This window comes from Prinia subflava, chromosome 8, assembly GCF_021018805.1.
Source record: "Prinia subflava isolate CZ2003 ecotype Zambia chromosome 8, Cam_Psub_1.2, whole genome shotgun sequence".
NCBI lineage: Eukaryota > Metazoa > Chordata > Aves > Passeriformes > Cisticolidae > Prinia > Prinia subflava.
In genome coordinates, this window is record NC_086254.1 from 260,225 (window position 1) to 273,548 (window position 13,324).

Here is a 13,324-nt window from a genome sequence, read left to right on the forward strand (position 1 = left end):
ACACTTCCAGGGATGAGGCATCCACAGTTTCTCTGGGCACCCTCCACCGGGGCCTCACCAGGAAAGAATTTCTTCTCAATATCCCGTCCAACCCTGCCCTCTGGCCATGTGAAGTCACTTCCCCTTGTCCTGTTACTCCAGGATCTTGTCCAAAGTCCCTCTCCAGCTCTCCTGGAGCCCTTTTAGGCACTGGAAGGGGCTCTAAGGTTACCCCAGAGACCTCTCTTTCCCAGGCTGGACATCCCCAGCTCTCCCAGCCTGTCTGCAGAGCAGAGGGGCTCCAGCCCTTGGAGCATCTCAGTGGCAACCACTGGACTAGCTTCAACAGCTTCACATCTTTTCTATGCAAAGGGCCCCAGAGCTGGAGGCAGCTCTGCAGGTGGGGTGTCACAAGGGCAGATGGGGACAATCTGTTCCACTTGACAAATGTCACACTGGTTAAAGATAACGAGGGAGCATGGTGCAAAGGAGACTTCTGCATCTTGCTAAGGAGACTCACCATGAGGATGGAATATCCAATGGAATTGTCTTCTCTGTCATGGAAGGGAATGTGGTGCTGGGAGCCCAGCACAGGTGGGTGGCACTGCCCCTGAGCTGCTTCTCACCCTACCTGGATGCATAGTGAGTGCCCAACCTGGGGAAAGGCATTAGCAGAGGGTTCCTTTAATCATACATCTCCGTGTGTGTCTCAAGGCAAGAGAATTAGCCAACAAAAAAAATTTTAAAAAAGCCAAAAGATTTCTAAATGTAACAAGTCCCAAGTTTGACAGCCAAGAACACTTTATTTAGGTTTTTGTCTCCTACCTGGATTTAGTCTCCATTCTGAGCTGGTAGATGCCTACTCCCGCCTCTCACACACCTCATGACTCACTGCAAAGGAGCAGGAAGCAGTAGGAGGCAGGGAGAGAAACTCCTCATTTCAAGGGAGACGTGCAATAAAATGACAGTGTAAAAAATCACACACAAGCACAACAAAGTAATAGATTTTTTAATTGATGATTTTCTAGCTCATGTCTCTATATTGATGAGTATCACTGCGAGCCTAGCCAGAAAGACACACTGGAGCTGGAGTTCTGGGTTGATCAAAGCAGCAGGGCAGAAGAAATGCCCCTTGTTTAGTACTTCCTATTATATACTTCTAGCAAGGTGCCCATGGATTGGAGAGTGAGCATTTCCACCTCTCACCACATTGGTCAAGCGGACTGTCACACAGTCTTGTTTGTCCCAGCATGGAATGTGAAAACAATGGTTATGTTTATAGAACATAGCTGGTGTTTACATGAAAAGAGCATGAGAAGGCACGAACTTCTACTTTAGTATGAAACGCTCAGCAGCTGGTAAATTCTCATGGTGACAGACCCTGAAAGTGAAACTATGACCAAAATTTTATAAGGATGTATATTTACATCTGGGATGGGCATGTGTCTTGGGTTGTAATATCTAACTAAAAATGTGTATTCTATTTGCCATCTGTTGAAACCAGTTGGGGAGGCATTTTTCTTTCTCTCTTGTATAACTCATTCCTCATAACTCTGGGGTGGAGGGGGTGGAGGTACCTTCTGTTAATGGGCCAACTGTCAAAACCAGGGGGAGCGATGTTCCTTATCTCTTCCACAACCCATCCTCCCTCTAGGGGGATATCTGCTGTTAATGAGCCATTAAGGTTCACCACATCACTGATAAAATGAAATCATTCCATTGTGAGATTCTCCACCCAGTGGGAGGAGCCAAGCATTCCTACCTGGATAAAAGCTGAGATTCAGAACAGCAGAGCATCCTCTTTTCCACTGGATTCTCAGAGGAAGACCAGACTCATCTCACCACCACTACAGGATCATCTCTACTCCAACAGAACCACATCTGTTATTCCAGGAGGACTTATTTGGACTGCTTCCAACACCCTGGCCAACATGGTGTCAGGTCGTATTCCTGTATCTGTCAGGGTTTTCTAGGACTTTCGTTTGCTTGCTTGTTTTTTTGTATTACTGGATTTGCATTTTTAATATTCCTAGTAAAGAACTGTTACTCCTATTCCCATATTTTTGCCTGAAAACTCCTAATTGCAAAATTGTAATAATTTGGAGGGAGAGGGTTTTACATTCTCCATTCCAAGGGAAACTCCAGTTTTCCCTGATAGATACCTGTCTTTCCAAACCAAGACACCATGTAACTGCCTGAGCAAGACCGTCAGCCCAAAAACATGGTTCAAGCTCACAGGTATGGAGTAAAGCCAGACCCTTTTAGTCCAGTTTAAGTATTCACTGATGTTAGAAAGGAACAAGATTCCATCTAGCATCTGGATTAACTTCAGGCTGGAGCAGGAGAGCTGACTGAGACACACCTGGGGATGCCATCACCAGCAGCAAAGAGAAAGAATATCTGCAGATGTTCCATGGAATCTGCACCTGTTGTGTGTGCTATGAGGCAGGAGCCTGGGTGGTGCTCACTGCCTCGCTGGGGAGGTCAGTGATGCTGGGTATCTTTGGGGACATTCTCTGGGAGCCTGTTGTTTTCCCACTCCTGGCAGCTCCCCAGGTGCTGCTCTGCCCACCCTACCAGGATCCTGCCTGCCTGGCAGGGAGACAATGTCACCTCAGCATCAGACAGGCAGCCAGTTTCACTGGAAATGATTGACTAAAATCAGTCAAGGAAAATAGTGTCAGAAATTTTATCACAGTCTCCTGGGAATATATCAAAGCAACATCAGGCTTCTAATAGAATAAGTACCATAAGCTGTCCTGCACACAGAAGCAGTAATGGGGTATAGCTTTCTGCAGGAGACAGTTTGATGTATCTGAGCCATTCCTAACTAAATCCTCCTTGAAGTCCCATCTCCACAGCTTTTCCAGCTCCTCTAGGATTAATCAGCTCTCTCCTTTTTCTCTAAAGACACAAGGCTGCTTGCAGCTCTAAATGCAAAGCCCTGCAGGAGCTCCCCTCTGGGGAGCATCAGTGGGGACAGCAGGGTGGCAGCTTTGGTCACCCACCCACAGCTGTGTCCTGCTCCCAAGTCCTGTGTTATTTATGGCGGCTCTTGCCAGAACAATGCCCAGATGGCTGGCACCGAGTCTAGCATTGTGTAGTCCAGCAGCACTGGGGTGAGGGCAATCCCTGATTTTGGATTCTGGCAGCTACTTGGAGTGAGGGGAGAGGCATGTTGTGACCCACATGGCCAAAATCACATTTAGGATCAAACTGACCTTGGAGCACTTGGGGCAGAGTTGGCTTCTGCAGGTTCACCAGCTCAGAGAAGCAGTATGGGGTAACTGGGAAGTCTGGATTACCATGGGAAGGATGGGGAAACTGAGAAATTGCTTGAAGGTGTAGGAACACAAGAGGAAACAGTTTTCAAGCAGAGATCCCAAAAACAGCTGACAGATCAGCAGGATGCTGTGCCCAGAGATTAGGTACATTGACTCCCTCCTGTGTGAGTATGGAGAAAGTCCATGATGCAGAGAAGGCCTTTGCAAATCACCAGGTCAAACACCTCCAAGTGTGTCTAGAAGCTGCTAGAAACAGCATCAATGCAGCACTTCCTCAGGTGCCCTCAGGCCAAGCAAGCTGGGGCAAGAGCTGGACCAGCAGCACAGCCAGCCTGGAGAGACCCATGTGTCACCTCTCCCATCACTCACCAGCTCTTCATTCCTCTGGGTCACCAACTCAATCTTGCTCTCTAAACATGCATGTACCAGACTTGCAAACCTGCTTTTATTTATGAAGAGGGAAAATCTGAGAACATCCCCACAGACACAGCTCCATCTCCTACCTGTATTCAACTCATTTGCTCAGATAAATCCCCTTAGTTCCACCAGCTTTTAACAGGAGTGGAAGGTTATTTCAAGTGAGTCCAAATGCTTCTATTTCCTCTATGCACACTGCTAGGAAGATGAGGGAGAATGGGGATTGAGGGGAAGGGCAAGAGCAGTTGAGGGCTGTAAGAGAGGAGCAGGGGGTTCAATGGCAATTTCCATCATGTGCTCCCTGCTGGAATGCTAAAGCCACCAGCCATGGCTGAGAAGAGGCAGCCAGTGGTAAGGCCTCATGACAGTGGGTTCCATCCTCACAAGGATGCTTTAATCTGTCTATGATTAAAGCCTTCACACCTGGAGGAGCTGCAGCTGCATGAAGCTCACATCTCCAGGTCCTCTGTGGTGATAACTACTTGACAATGACACCAACCCATTGCCGGAGTTTGCGCCATCAATACGCACCCAAGAACGCCTGCCTGCTGAACAGAGACTGTTCTCACAGCTCACCACCCCAAGCCCTGGTATGTCCCAGAACAGGACAGATCACCATACCCTGCAAATACGGCCATTTCCCTCCCCAGCAGAGCCAAGCAGGCAGCCCATGATGGGATTTTCCTCTTCAGGAAACTTCTGGTACATCTGGAGAACAGCTGCACATACTGTCCAAATGCAGGAGTGCCATCTCCTGGGCACAGGGAGACAGTATACAACAGCCTCAGAAAACCATCCTGGAGTAACTCAGAGCTCTTGAGGCTGAGAAGCTTCTGCAACAGGCAGGTACAAACCATGAAGAGAAACCCAACCTTTGGGTGGCTCAGCAAGCTGCTGCAGGGTCAAAGAACAGCTCTCTGATGAGTGTGTGTTTAACCTGAGGCAGGAACTACACACAATTTCACAGTCTGAAAAATGACTGAGGGACACCAGACCTTTGCTAGTCCTGTTACACTGTCCTGTGACACTGGAGGGTTGCCATGCCTCAGATCCCAATGGTTTGCTATGGAGGAACAGGCACATGGATCCACGGTGGATCTGCAGGCACAGGCAGCTCACGCTCCCATTCCTCCCTGTGGTCCTGCCTCCCTCAGCTCCCTACCCTGCCTCTGGCTCCCCTGAGGCTGCTCCCTGCCCAAGGACTAGCCCTGTATCTGCTGCCCTCCTCCCTGCATACTGCCATTCCCCAGGGTCAGACCCCTGATGTGTCCCCATAGTATCGGAGCTACAGAGTGGCCATATTCACTCAATACTGCCTTTCAGCTAAGCGTGTTCTTCCCAGATTATACTGCTCTACAGGTCTGTATCTGCTCCCCATTCTCCCTCAGTTCATTACACTCCAGTTTTCCCTCTCTTCCCCACTTTGCCCTCCAGCCCATACACCATATAAAATTTCAGCTCAGGTACTCTAATTTCTGTCAAAATAACACAGAATGAAGCCAAGGTCACTGTGAAGTACCACAAGAACCTGTTTTCACTGGCTGTGAGCTGGCTGCTTTCAAACAACTCCTACAGCACCTCACAGGGGTAATGGGAATTGTTAACGACCATTCTTACACTCAATCATGCATTTATGGCATTACATATCTGTTCTGGTACTGAAGAGAATCGCAGAATCATGAGATGGGATAGGTTAGAAGGGACCCTAAAGATCATCTTGTTCCATCCAAATCATGGACAGGGACACCTTTCACTAGACTAGGTTGCTCCAAACCCTATCCACCTAACCATGGACACTTCCAGAGATGGGGCGTAACTTCAATGGGAACTTGTTCCATTGCAGACTACTACTACTACTACTACTACCACCACCAATATAAGACTGAACACTTATGTTACAGCATTACCCTTCTTTCCTGCCTGTTTACAATGCTGTGGAAAATCCAGTGGATTTCTGGTACCAGCAGACACTGTACTCTGTGCTCCATTATGCAACTGCTGTGTTCCAGGGATACTCAGAGCACAAACTTCTTCCCAGAATTACACAACACCTCAAATGAGCGTGCACCCAGGGAAGTTAAAAGGCTTTTAATACTTCACCAGCAGAAATGATGGGATGCTCATTCCCATAAAGCAATCTGGTAAACACACAATAATTATCTGATAATTACATCTACAATTTGGAGAATAGTACATGAGATCCAGTTACTCTCCTAGCTGCTAGGGAAATGAATGTCACCATTAATTCTCTTGTTCCAGAACAGAACTGGTCCCAATTCGTACATCCCCTTGGGCCAGACCACCCAGTTTAGATTACCCACGTCCACATGCAGGGGGTAATCTTGGTGTCCATCTGCCTAACACATGGCACGATTAGACTGGATATCAGGAAAAATATTCTTCCCTGGGAGAACGGTGAGGCCCTGGTACAGGCTATCCAGAGAAGCTGTGGCTGCTCCATCCCTGGAAGTGTCCAAGGCAAGGTTGAATGGGACTTGGAGTAACTTGGTCTAGTGGAAGGGATCCCTGCCCATGGCAGGGGTTGGAGCAAGATGATCTTTAGGTCCCTTCCAACCCGAACCATTTTGGGATTCCATGATTCTAAGCAGTTTCCCAGGGCTGCTGCTTCTCATCATGAAGCAGCCACAACAGGGCTGTATAACGCAGACCCAGTCCTCAGTGCCATGAACAGCTTAGACTCAGGATCCCTAGAATACATTTGCACAATAAACACAAATCCGCTTTCCCAATCCCTGGAAAAGAGGTTTGATAACACTACTTCTGCTTTGACTGCTTTAGGCAGGAAGTGCTCGAGCTGCTGCCCCTCCAATCCCCGGTAAACGTTCATGCCACAAAAACTCCCCACACAACAACTCCTATAAAGTAAAACCATAAACCCATAAAACCCAAACCACAACTCTGGAATTTTTGTCTTTCCTCCGTTGCGAAGAGCAGCACCCACGGGATGGCCCGGCCTCCCTCCCCACTGCCCGTACAGCCTCCAGGCGGCGGCTCCCACCTCCTCTTCCCCCTCACCCGCCCGGGAGGCCAGCCCGCCGGAGCCGCCGCTCCGCTTTCCCGCAGAGCGGAGAGACCCGGCGCCGAGGCGACGCTGAGAGGCCGCACCAGCGGGCCCAGCCCGGGGCTTCCCGGGGCCCGCCACATAAATCCCTACAAGCCCACAATGCCCCGCGGCAGACGCGGAGGACAAAGCCCGGCGCGCGGCCTCGCCGCGGTACCCGGATAGGCGCGAGGAGGGGCGGTGGCCGGAAGGCGCTCTGATTGGTGGCAGAGGGACTGGAGGGGGCGGAGTGCGCTGTGATTGGCCGTCGCGCGGCAGGGAGGGCGGGCGGATAACGGGGGGCCACAAAATGGAGCCGCGCGCTGCGCCGCCACTTACATAACGCGACCTCTCACCCCCCTGCGCCGGCGGGGCGGGGCAAGGCGGCGCGATCGACCGGCCGCGCGGCCAATCTGCAGCTGGCAAAGCCGGCGTCCCGCCAATAGGCTGTCGGCGCCGCGGCGCGGGAGGTGGGCGCTGCGGGGCGGGACGGCCGGGTCGGGGCGCGCGCGCGAGGCCGGTCCCGCCGCCTGCCGTGAGAGGGAGCGGAATCTCCCGCCATTTTTCAATCGTTCCGCCCGGGCCCCGCCGGCTCCCACTATGGCGCCGCTACTCGGCCGCAAGCCGTTCCCGCTGGCTAAGCCATTGCCGCCGGGGGAGCCGGGCGAGCGGTTCGTCATCCCCCACACGCAGGAGGCCTTCCGCACCCGCGAGTATCCGCCGCACCGGACGCGCGGGGGGGATGGGGCGGGTCTCGGAGCGGTGGAGCCGAACAAAGCGGTGGGGCCGGGCGGGGAGCGGGACCGTGAGGGGAGCGTGGCGGGCACTGCTCCGCGCTCGGTGGGATCGTTGTTCCCTGAGGAGTTCCGGAGCCTGTTCCTGGTGGGCAGGGGAAGCAGTACAGCAGCTCCGCGGGGCTGGAGCAGGCGAGGAGGGAAGCTAACTGGGACCGTCAAAGCGGGCTGTGAGAGCAATTCGCGCACTCCCGTAGCGGGCGCGGACGTTGGGGTCCCGTGGGCCAGCAGCAAACTGGCACCAGAGGCTTCCCCAGTCCTTAATTTTTAGAGCATTAAACAGCGGCAGGAGCTCTCCCTGTGTACGTCCCAGGTTTTCGTTCTGAGCGTATCCATTCCTGGGGTGCTTTTGCATAAAAACCAATGTATTTTATTTTTTCTTTCTCCTGAATGTGACAGCTCTTGATCGCAGGAAGTGGCCGTGAGGCAGGCAGGTGACTGACGGAGCTGCGCGGCGGCAGAGCCACTGTCGGGGTCCGCAGCAGGGCTGAAGGGGCAGGATCTCGGCGCTGTAACGTGCAGACTTGCTGCTTCGGGAGGCTGGGTTGGTGTTTGTGTTGTAAAAATCAGGATCTGAGTTGAGAACTAAGGAAGGGCTGTAAGTGAGAAGGAATGCATGGCTGTAGAAAGGAGGTGTTGGCAGTGTGGAAGACAAAGGGGCTTCAGGACTTCCATAGTCCTGTGTTGAGGAGTGTCTTGGTTCTGCAGTGAGCAGAACAGGCAGAGGAAGCCCCTAGGAAGGATTGGGTGGCGTTTGAAGGGGAAATGCATCTCTTAAGTGCAGGTAGGCATTGTTAATGCACTCAGGACAGTATAACAAGATCAGGTGTCGTGTTGGAGACTTGCTCTTTAACTGCGTGTCAAATTAAAACATTCAGTCTGTGAGGCCAGTCTGCTCTTTTGGTGTGTGCAAACTGAAAGTAGCTCAGTCATCCACCTTACCAGGCAGTTCATACCCTTTCCCTCTGAGGAGCGATCAAAAAGACAAGAGTTTAAGCCTAAATACAACTTTTATAAAAGAAGATGTGGCTTTAAGGGTCATCTGCCTTGTCAGAATAGCACTGGGGAGTTCTGGGGCTCCTTCTGAGAGCACCATTTTATTGGGTAGCTCTTGTGGATCTTGTGAGTAGGTGGAGGACATGTTTCTGCAAACACTTGGGTGGTATTAAAATGAAGGGGCGAAAAAAGATATTTTTTCATCCTGAGAAGGGAGGGTGTTTGCTGTAGGATCAGAAGGGAAAATGAAACCAAGGCAAGCACTGAGGTTCTGGAGAGATGGGCTTTTCTTGGAGGAACTTCCTGGGGTGCTATGGGAGGCAGCCTAGCATGTTCTAGAAAGCTCATCTTGTCAGATAGACATCATGAGGCTAAAAAGAGAAACCAAGCAATGCTGGGTTTCTGCTTTGCCTTGTTGACTGCGTATAATATATGCTAGGCCAAAAGTGGAACAGAAAATTGCAAATTAGCCAGTGAGCTGGAGGGAGATGTTATCCAAGGAAGACTTGGAGGGGCTTTTTTTGTCACTTCTATTTATCCTATATAGTGTTGAGGAGGAGTGGCTCTGAAGATGGGAAGTGCCTACTGAGGGTGTGCCAGCAGGTACCTGGGTCTTCACCCAGTGTTATTTATGCCAAGATCTGACAGAGTATATTCTCCTGAATTGTTTCCTATCTTGGAAGATTATTGATCAGCTCTTCCCCTAAAGACTGTGTAAGTTTTTGTACTGCACAGCTACAGTGAGGCATTTGAAAGACATCAAAAGTCCTTAAAGCTTTTTTTTTTTTTTTGTTATGATTTGCAGCTGCTGCAGATTGGGCCGCACAAAAAATTGAGACTGTGATGCATAAGGAGAGACATTTGCCCTTTGGGTGTGTGTTATGGAAGTGTTTGGCCGCAGTGGGAGAGGAATAAGCTGGTCAGCAGAGCTCAGGTGTTTTTTTGGGCCTCTTTTCCTTTGTAGCTTTATGTGGGTTCCTTTGACTGCCAAGTCCTGCAAAAGCCTTCTCTTAGAAGTCCTGCTGTGTAGAGCCCTTTGCAACCTGGCAAAGCCTTGGGCCCTGCTAATCGTCTGGGTGTGGGGATGGCAGATCACGGGGCAGCCAGGGATAGACTCATCCCTGCAGGAGCTAGATGGGGTCTGCTCTGAGCTACCTGAAGTGTCAGGAAATGCTTTGCACGTGTAGGGTCCTGTCACCAGTGTAGAGAGTGGTGAGCATTTGCAGTCTCCCAAATACCCAGTGTGTACTGTGGTGAACAGTCAGCTCAGGTGTGGGCATGTGGGTCTGCTGCAGCATGGTTTGGAAAACTGCTGCCGGATCAGGAAAGATGCTGGGTTTAGAAGCCAGCCTGGGCTGTTCCAAGCCAAAGCTTTCCCTCAGTTTCCAGTGCATGGTTTTGGGAAGCTGTATTGTCTCCTCTCTGGATAAAAGCCTGATGTGTTTTTCTAGTTAATAATGCTGTATGGTATCAGCGTAGGGAAGAAGAGGGGCTGGGCTTCGTTTGGCAGGTTAAAGGCTGCTTGCTACTCATATCCTCACATGTGATAATGGCCAGGCAAACTCTGCCTGGAAGATGGCAGCACCAAGGTACTGTTGTATCACCCTCTCCAATTGCAGAAGAACTTTGCCACACATCCAGGGAGTAGCACCTTATAAATGTACCCACCTTTCTGAGAAGTTTACCTTCCTGGCTATTATAAGTGCAAACAATTCAGATAGAGTAAAACTTCTTTGGAGTTGATATTAGTGGTCTCCCAGAAATAACTAACTGAGGAAGACGTAAAGTTTTTACTCCCTCAGCAGTTGTTTTGTGCAGGGGTTAGCTTGGTTACTTTTAAACATCTTTCTTTAAAAGGGTCCCTTTTTTCTACTGTAATTTAATTTGTACTTTAATTTTGCTACCTTGCAGCATTGGGTGATCTGCAGTGGGATGCAAACAGATGTGATGTAGTAACAGCTACACAGTGGGTAGTCAGCTGTTTCATTTAATATACATGTTATTCCTAGCTTTTTGGGCAATGTTCACAAGTAGCTTGTGTCCAGGGTTTTTTTATTTATTCCTGTGTTGGGAATTTCTGGCAATGGAGGCTCCAGCTGTAGAGAGATGGGTTGGTTATGGCATACCAGGGGCATGATGACTTGCAGTCCTGGATCAGACCTGCTTAACAATCTGAAATTTCTTGGGTTTGTTTCCAGTCTGAGTGGAGAAGACAAACAGTGTTTATGTAGTGGAAAGTTTGAACTATAGTAAACTTTGCAGAAATCCTCCTGCATTTTGGCTTGGTGCATGAATTCAAAGCAGGGCCTGACCTGGAGGTCTTGGCAGAGCACAAAGGCAGGGTCAGCACTGTGGGACAGGTCTGGAGCCCTGAGTAAGGAGTATGTCCAAGGTCAGTGTTAGATGAACTGACCAGCTGGAGGTGGAACTAAATTGCATGGAAAAGGCAGATCTGAGCTGAACAGGCAATGGCCATATCTGTGACTTCTAAATTCTAGGCTAGTCTGGGAAATGTGAGTCCTGATATGGTGAGGCTAAGCATATTCTCATAGGTGTGTACAAGGAGGGGAACATTCATAGGGAAAAGTCTCTTGGATGTCCCTGCTGATATGGGAAATGATGTTGGGGAAAAAAATGTGTCATTCAATTATTCTGCGGATACACAGAAGGAGACCAAGGGGAGAATGCAGAGGGATTGCTGGATGAAGCTGAAGATGACTGGTGCTCCTGGATTTAAGGTGCTCCTGTCTGCAGTGAGGATTGGATTTGATTTTAATGCTGTTCTTTGTGGGAAAGGCACGGGAATAAATAGTATTATGGCTGCAACTTAGTCGTTATTAAAGTGATTAATTGAATTATTGAATCATAGAATCTCAGAATGGTATGAGTTGGAAGGGATCTTTAAGCTTGTCTTGTTTCACTCTTGTCTGTGCACAAGAGACCTGTCCAACCTGGCTCCAGGGATGAGGCAGCCATAGCTTCCCTGGGCAACCTGTGCCAGTCCCAAGTTGCTGTAAATTCAAAGAGGATTCCTGGTTTCTTGTTTGATTTTATTTTTTATATTTTTTGTCTCTCCTAGCTCAGCATCACTACAATAGGCATCACAGTGACACTCCTGGCCTGGCTGGTGGGGCTTTGCAGATTTGCTCCCTGTGAGCTGTGATTTTTCTTTGCCTCTCCTTCACCACCATGATCACACTTCCTGCCCCTGAACCATAGAACCTCTTGTTTCTGTGAAAAATTAAGCATGTTTTAAATCCCAAGGATGGTAAGAATGAGCCAGAGGGCTCAGATGAGGTGGGGTCATGACTTGTCAGGTCTGCTCTTCTGCTGAGGAGCAGGAGACTCCACAAGCAGGACAAGCTGGGAGATGATGGGATTTCTGCTGGATTGCGCAGTGTGCTCCAGGAAAATGGAGTATTGCGGCAGACTCTTCTGGAGTTGACTCTGTTACTGGTTAATATGCTTGCATAGTGCTGCTTACTGTGTCTTCAAGTTACCTGTACATCAACACCCATAATGCAGCTGCTGTACCTTGTTATGCTTTACCTTGGGGCTGTGAGGAAACAGCTAAGGAAATTTGCTTTGCTGGAGTTGTAATTCCTAATAGGAATCTTAAAAAAGGAAAAAAATACTTTGGTTGTATTAAAATGTTCTTTGAATGACAAAACATATGGGAGACGCACGGAACACTTTGCTGTGGCTGGTGGCTCTGCCTGTGCAAGAGTGTTGAGCAGTCTGCTGTTCCCAGAAGACTGAATCGGTGCTGGTGCAGCAGTGGGCTGAGCTATGGCTACACCCAGTGTCTTATGCTTCATGCTGGCTTTGCCACTGGAGAGCATATGCAGAAGGAAAAGATGCTTTTCTTGCTTCTCTTAGAATTTCTTCTCTTAACTTCCGGTTAGAAGGCATGTGGCAACTTGATCACAGGGCAATTGGTGTGGATTTATGTCACACTGATAGTTGTGCCTGTGTATCTTCTTTCCACTGTGAGTGTGAAGTAGCTGATCTGTTTACCCTGACCATTAATTACCACTCAGGTGCAGCAGGGAGAGCAGCCAAAGATACAGTGGAGTGGGTCCTTTCTGCATCCTGGTGACTTGCCCAGGCACCCTTTAATCATGTAATTCCACGTGGAATAACATAACTGTGAGGCAGGTTGTGATACAGGAGTGTCAGCACCTGAAGGGAGCCAACAAGAAAGATAGAGAGGGACTTTTTACAAGAGCATAGAGTGACAGGACAAGGGAATGGTTTCAGATTTAGAGTACGTTTGGATTAGATATTAGGAAGAAGTTCTTTGTTGTCCAGATGGTGAGTCCATGGCACATGTTGTCTGGAGAAGCTGTGGAAGTGTTCAAGGCCAGGTTGGACAGGGCTTGGAGCAACCTAATCTAATCACTGCCCATGACAGGGGGCATGGAACAAGATGGACTTTTATGTCCATTCTGACGCAAACTATTCTGTGATTCCAAGAGGCAGGTGATGTAATAGGTGAGAGAGATCCTCATGTTGGAATGCAAAAGGCTGTTCTTGTTGGAAACCAGAGGAAAAAATTACCTTTCTAAGGGTTTCAGTTTCAAATGGTTTAGATTTGGGTGGCTTTTTATGGTTTTTTTGGGTTTTGTTTTCCAAAATATCTGGAGTGATGGGTAGCCTGGGAATTTGCATCTGGATTTTATAACACCACTATAAAGCATTGGTAGTAGCAGTGCTGCAACAGTTATTGTCAGGGATTTAGCAGCAATCTATGCTGTACTTCCTGTATGTGTCTGTGACATTGATTATGCCGT

The 13,324-nt window shown here is 49.2% G+C and overlaps 1 protein-coding gene across 3 annotated transcripts in view; it reads left to right on the top strand.

The window, feature by feature from the left end:
• The first annotated feature begins 7,120 nt into the window (after nt 1-7,120).
• The window catches only part of BAZ1B (bromodomain adjacent to zinc finger domain 1B), a 44,011-nt gene continuing 37,807 nt past the window's right edge, over nt 7,121-13,324 (top strand). The window contains exon 1 of one of the 3 annotated variants that reach the window (XM_063402293.1): nt 7,121-7,454. In XM_063402293.1, the coding sequence (XP_063258363.1) occupies nt 7,342-7,454 (113 nt within the window). In that variant the 5' untranslated portion in view covers nt 7,121-7,341. The remainder of the gene's footprint in view (nt 7,455-13,324) is intronic. The other 2 variants (XM_063402292.1, XM_063402291.1) reach the window with 2 other exon arrangements.